Source organism: Canis lupus, chromosome 15, assembly GCF_003254725.2.
Source record: "Canis lupus dingo isolate Sandy chromosome 15, ASM325472v2, whole genome shotgun sequence".
Lineage (NCBI taxonomy): Eukaryota > Metazoa > Chordata > Mammalia > Carnivora > Canidae > Canis > Canis lupus.
In genome coordinates this window covers 10,002,720-10,009,553 of record NC_064257.1, presented here as the reverse complement: position 1 = coordinate 10,009,553, position 6,834 = coordinate 10,002,720, and the positions used below count along the sequence as shown (strand labels likewise).

Sequence of the window (6,834 nt, the reverse complement as noted above, 5' to 3'; positions counted from 1 at the left end):
GAGGGTTTGCGAGCACATCACCCGGCCGGCGGCGGGCAGGAGGCTGCCTGAGGCGCGCCCGAGGGAGCAGGGACCCGCGGGAGGGAGCCCGCAGGGCGGCTTCCGAGGCCCGGCCCCGCCGCCAGGGCCCCGGGAACAGCCGCCGGGCGGGAGGGGGCGCGGCCGCGGCCGGAGACGCCCAGGGCTCGGGCGCCGGGGGCGGGCCCGGGGCACGCACGGCGCGTGACGCACGGCCGCGGCCCGCCTCGTTCTGGCCGCCGCCGCCGCTCTGAGGCGGAGTAGGATGAGGCCCGCGGCCGCGGCTCCGGCGTCGGCGGGGGCAGCAGCCGCTGAGGCAGCAGCTGGGGCAGCCGCGGCAGCCGCGCCCCCCGCCCCTGACCCGCGTTAGGCCCGGCAGCTCGGTGGCCGCCGCCGCCCCGCGGGGGGGCGGGGTGGGGAAGGGCTCCGTCTCCCCGCCCCCCCCCCCCCAGTGCCGCCTCGCAGGAGGCGCCCGCCGCGACCCCAGCGGAGCCCAGCCTTGAGCCCCCGGGCCGGGGCCTGGCATGAGCAGCCCTCCGGCGGCGCCGGGGCGCGGGGGAGCCGCCGCCTGAGCCCGGCCTGCCGCCGACCCCGCCTCGCTGGCCCGGCGCGTGCGAACGGCCCGCCGCTGCTTCTGCCTCCTCCGGATCACACCTCGTAGCCTCGGAAGATGGGGAACTGCCTCAAGTCCCCCACCTCGGATGACATCTCCCTGCTTCACGAGTCCCAGTCCGACCGCGCTAGTTTCGGCGAGGGGACGGAACCGGACCAGGAGCCGCCGCCGCCATATCAGGTAGGGGAGGCTGTGTGTTGGGGAGGAGCGGGGCGAGGCGGCCCGAGCGGGGGGTGGGGGGGCGTCGGGGCCGGAGGGGAGCGGGGGAGCCGAGGGGGGCCGAGGGGCCGGGGGGGCGCCGAGGGGCTGTCACCGCCCCGGCCTCGCCGGGCCCGGCCTGGGGGGCGGCGGCCCTAGGGCGGGGACTGAAGGTGATCGCCGCCCCTCCCGGGGTAAGGGGGACCCTTCACCTCCCATCAGGAACGGCGTGGGGACGGCCCTCTCTGTCCTTGAGTTCTGGGATCCGAGTGGTGACAGTATCCTCCTCGCTTGTGGAATTTGGGGATGACCTCGTTCCGCCTTTATGTCTAAAGCGTGGAGTCTGGTATGAGATGTGGGGGACGTTTCCTCATCGCGCCGCCGCCTGGACTGTGGGTTCTGGGTAGGTCGTTGCCCCCCACCTCCTCGTCATGTGTGGCCATCCGCTCCCCCACCCCTCCCTGTACCCTGTGCGTTAATTGGATCTGGTAGGTGCTCATTTCTCCTACATGAGAAGAGATCAAGTGGTGATTTTAGTGCTGGCGACATCAGGAGTTACTTGTTTATACATATGTGTGTGTGTATGTATTAATTTTGATCCCTCCTCCTCTCGCTCCACCCTATGACACACCTTTTAAACGCGCTGATTCAATAAAACTTGAGTATCTTGAACTTTGGAAACCTTTAAACCTGACTTGAATATCTTCTGTTACTCGTGGTTCTCACTTCGTATCAAAGACTTGCTCCTAAACAGTTTCATCGCTTTTTGTACAGCAATCCGTCCTATATATGTTTACAGTTAATAAAAAAGCTAAGATCTCTTGAACTCCAAATAGATAATGTAGATCTTATTTAGAATATATAAAAACCTTTTCTCTACTTTTCAATTTTGAATGATATTGGTTAGCTTTTTTTCCAGAGGGGTTTAAATAGTTAAATGCCTTAATTTTTTAGCTGAAGGGGGTTTAGTTTTCTAACCGGGCAGTCTCCTTTGTTGTTTCATGTGGTGACATCATTATCTAGTGTTATTCTTCTCTCATTCCTGTGTAAACCAGTGTCTCATCACACCAGAAAAACCTGATCACATATCCTGGTTTTGTGAATAAAACCCTCAGGGTCCTTTCATATATATATGCCAATAAAGTCCAGTCTTAATCGTGGCATACAGAAGCCTCCATGGTTTATCTTTCACATTCTGTATTTCAGGCCTGCCAAATACATCAGTTCACATCTCTGCCTTTGCTCCAGTTGCTCCCTCTGCTAGGATCCCTTCCCCCAAGGTCAGCAAGGTGAACATCTAATCCTCTTTAAAGACTCAGCTCTCCTGTCACCACTCTCCCAGGTCTCTACCTTCCCCTCCCTCCCTCTGTGAATCCATCCCTCAGTTGTTTGTGTAGCACCCTCCACCCCCTCACCCCCATTCCATAAGCAGCACAAACAACACTTGGGGTGTTAATATCTTTGTTTTGTTAGATGTAGGTTTCATCCTTATGGCATTTCCTTCTGCCTCCAGTGTAAGCTGCTGGCAGGTAGGGACCCTTATGTCACCTGCTATGCTGTTACATCCCCAGCATCTGGCTCATAGTAAATATTCAGTAACTTGTGGGATAAGTGAAGACTAAGCTCTTAAGAACAAGGACTGTATCCTCAATGTTTCATGAAATTACTGGCACTTAAAAAAAAAAAGAAATTACTGGCACTTAAGCATTTAAATGTTGAATGAATTAATGAATTTGAATTCAGTACCTTGTGTGGTAAGTTTACACACCTGTTTCTTCCAGAGAGTGTCACAGGGAAGTCTTTTCATCTTTTTGAATCTTTGAAGCAAGTAAATTGTTTATATTTCACTTTTCATTTCCCTCAAATACTATAGGACAATGTGCTTATTTTAGCTTCCTGAGCAAATTTTTGTAGAGGTATGATTTTTATTTCAAAATCTCCTTCCATACTCCCTAATCCCTTTCCAGGCAAATTAAATATCCTGAGTTCATGGCCCTTTTTCTCTTACCCGCACGGTAATACAGTGTTAAGGATAACTTAATTTTTAGGAATTGTATTTGGTTTTTCCAGGAGAACTAGGTGATAGATTTTTTTTTAAATCATGAAGGAACATGTTATTTGTGACAGCAGGAGTTTTTGTGGTTGCCCTTTTTTGAAGTGAGTGACCCAGATACTGATGCAAATTTCGTATCAATTGAAATAAAACTTTAATGGGAGCATAAAGAAACTTTTGTAGAAAAAGCTTTGTCCCCTCCCAAAGGAAATAAGATTTTTAGGAATGGTTAATTTAAATGATCTGAGAAACACCAGTCCAAACACCAGTCCAAGAAATGATTTATATTTTCAGTGGACAGAAGTAACATTTTTTCTTCAAAAATAGTATATAATTAAAAGAGCTACAAGAATAGCATATTTCTTGAAAGAATAGTCTCAGCTGCAATAGGATCTTTAAAAATCTTTAAAGCTGATTATAGAGGAACACAGTATTTTTCTGTAGTGGGTGGTTAAAAGATGTCCTTTTTGTGTTGCACGGTGTAGGCTAATGCTAAGAGCTCTACTTAGTAAATTTCTAGGTTATTTCCTATTAGCAGGACCTGACAGATGTATTTAATTTATGTTTAAAAAGTAAACTCTATGCCATTATAGTGAAAGTTTATAGGAAGTACCTGTTTATTTCCTGTGTTTAGTTAGTATTCTAACTGGTCTCACTGTATTCACCCTTGCCTTCCCTACAGTCTGTTCTTAACCCAGCAGTCAGTTATTCTGGTAAAACAAATCATGTCTCAAAAAAATAACAACTACAAATCATGTCTCTTGGTGCAACCTTATGTGGATCTCCATTTCATTCACAGTAAAAGGCAAATCCCTCTGTGTCCATAAGCCCTACGTTATCTGTATATCCCCAACACATATCTCTCTTGATGCTGACTTCTTACTAGTTTTCCCCCTGCTGACATCCCTTTAGCTTCTTTGGCCTACTTGTTCCTAGGATACTCCAGGACCTTTTCCCTCATTGTTTTTATGCCTGGAGTGCTCTTCTCCAGGTATTTGCATTGCTGATTCCCTCACCTCCTTCAGGTCTTTACTCAAAGGACACCTTCATAAACACTTTCTGAACACCCCATTTAAAATTACAACCTGCTTCAACACCCTGGAATTCATTCTCTCATTCTGTTTTTTTTCCCCGTAACTTTTATCACTTTCTACCACACTGTCTTTATTTTGTTTATTGCTTATCTGTCTTCTCCCACTAAGGCTAAATAAACTCCTTGAGGAAAGGAGGTTTTTTTTAATGGTTGAACAGTGCCTGGCACATATTAGATAATCAATTATTGGTTGAATGAATGGATTTCTTTTAAATGAATTAATATTTTGAGGCCAGTGCTATTTAATATCTTGTAAGAACTGCACATTCCAAGTGCCTTTTTTCCTCTTTGTGGGTCCTTTTTAAGGAATCAATCCTACAAGTCAAATTTTAGCAATCAGGAATTGGTTTAAAATATAAAATAATTTAGGGTATTTAAAATATATACAGTATATATTCTGTAATGTTTATTTTATGGGAAAATAAATCTTTGTCCATAAAGAAATGGGAGGGAAGAGGTTAGAGCTTTTCTTGAATTATAAGGTAAAAACAAAGAAATTGGCATACCCTCTACTCTGTCCTTCCTGAATATTTCAAAAGAATGCAAAGGAAATCTGCCCATCAAGGTCAGTCTTAGGTTGTGAGAGGGTAGGTAAATCATGAAAGGCTGGAGGATGAAGGTGGTCCATAAGAGGAAAGGCCAGCTGGTAGCCCAGTGTTGAAAGGAATATTTGAACAGGTTGAAGTACCTGCATGAAGTACTGTTACTCTAAAACACCAGGCACCCTCATTTGTCGTATGCTAATTCAAGAGTAGCACTTTGTTAAAAAGAAGTTAATATTCACTGAACAACAAAAGCCACTTTACAGTATTTCTGTCTGAATACTGTGATATCTATATAAATACAAAGATTGGTATCAGTTTTGCAGCAGTTACACAGTTTGAGATTGATCTCTTCTGTCCTCTACTTTGAGATTAATTCATTTGGAATTTTTAAATCAGAAGAAAGTAAGTTAATAGAGCAGTAAGTACAAGCGTACCTCTGGTTTTGGGGTCAGATGGATCTGAGTTCAAATCCTAATTGTCACTTACTTGTAAAATATGAAGAGAGTTTATCAGATTATGTTGTGTTTTGAGGAACTTTTCACGAATGACAACATTTTGGATATTTCAAGTGGTGACTGAATAAAGCTTCAAGATACTTTTATAAAAAAGACTTGGTTTCCTATAAGAACTCAGTATTCATCCTCCTTTAAAAATCTAAAAATACTTATTTTTGACTATTTAAGGCTGTAATATATTACCTTGTTTTTCTGATAATGTGAAATTAAATTCAGGTATTTGAAAATTTTTTATGTATTACATTTTCTCTACCTTTTTGGAAATTCAATCTGTATTTCACATATCTTAATTTTATTAAATTTAACTTTAAAAAGTTTCCTTTGTGTGAAATTTTATTTTATTTTATCCCTGCCTCTTCAAGTTGTCTTTTAAGGTGCAGATCAAATCCAAAGTCTTAAAGCATCCCTTGACCATTTTTGTTTGTAATATTTATCTAGAAATCATATATTGCTTGATTAGTTAATTAGCTCTTAGTACTTTAATAATGGTTATTTTTCCAGATTACAGTTTCTTTAAAAATGAAAATGATGTGGGGGCCCTTCGGTAGCACAGTCGCTTGAGCGTCCAGCTCTTCCTACTCAGGTCATGATCTCAGGATCATGGGATGGAGCCCCACAATGGACTATGTACTTGGTGAGGAATCTGCTTCGTTCTCTTCCTCTCCCTTTGCCACCTGCCTCCCCTCCCCGCTCGTGCACATGCACTCTTTCTCTCTCATAAATAAATCTTTCTAAAAAAATGAATGATATGTTAAGATTTTTAAAATCTCTCAGTGGAGTGGAATGGCTTCCTACACATTGTAGTGCCTTAGAACTCTGCGTTCTCCCTCTTATACTGTAACCACCATGATTGAAGTCCTCGCTACCTCTCATGGTAACCTAATTGATGTATCCTCTTCCCCATTCATTTCATTCTTCAATGCTAGATAAATCTCCAGATCATATACCTTGCCTCTTAATCCTTAATGATTCTTAATGACTTATTACTGAAGATCTCGGTGTTAGCAACCAGATTCATGATCTAGCTCCTTATAGTTTTCCAGCTTTTTGTAGTCTCATATACAATTTATACTCTAATCAGACTGAACAGTTTGCTATAATTCTATATATGCCTTCTGCTTTCCAGCCGCTACCTGTGTTCTGTTTCCATTGCCCAGAATTCTCTTCCCTTAGTTGTTCCCAGTATGTTATAGCTTTCAAGGTCCAGCTCATATGCCATGAGTCCTTTACTGATCTCCCTAATGTAAATAACAGCTTTATCTGAACTCCTTTAGCACTTTGTTTACCATTCTTAGGACAGACACTTTACCCTTTTTTGATTTTCAATTATTCATACAATGCCATATCTCCTGCTGGCCTCCTACTCTAGCACTCTTTGCATTGTTAGAACTACGCTTTTCACATAGCAGGCACTCAAATACTTGAATAAATGTGGAAATCAGTTAATTGCATTTTTCTGTAAGAGTATGAAATTTTATGGTTTTACTTCTATCTAAATTATTCTCAGAATCCTGTGCTTTGGCGTTTATAACATAAAGGATTCTATTTTTCTTTCCCACATTAACTGTTTTATCTGACTTCATTTTTGTTCTATCACTTGTAATTTATAAAGTGTGTGAGCTGTTTCATTTGAGTTTGGTTTGTGTTCTGTGTAGTTCAACTTGGTTTGATCTTTTTTTTTGAAGATACTTGCTTATTTGTCACCATTGTTGCAGGCGTTTTATTTATGCCTAAAACCCATTCTAGATGTCCTTTAATTAAGGCTGATTCTTTACCATTAAGAATGTATGTACCTTTAA

General features: G+C 43.6%; 1 protein-coding gene across 1 annotated transcript in view; it reads left to right on the top strand.

Annotated features, from left to right (window-relative positions):
• The first annotated feature begins 250 nt into the window (after positions 1–250).
• Positions 251–6,834, top strand: part of RNF11 (ring finger protein 11) — a 36,128-nt gene continuing 29,544 nt past the window's right edge. The window contains exon 1 of the mRNA XM_025420117.3: positions 251–811. Coding sequence (XP_025275902.1) covers positions 689–811 — 123 coding nt within the window. The 5' untranslated portion in view covers positions 251–688. The remainder of the gene's footprint in view (positions 812–6,834) is intronic.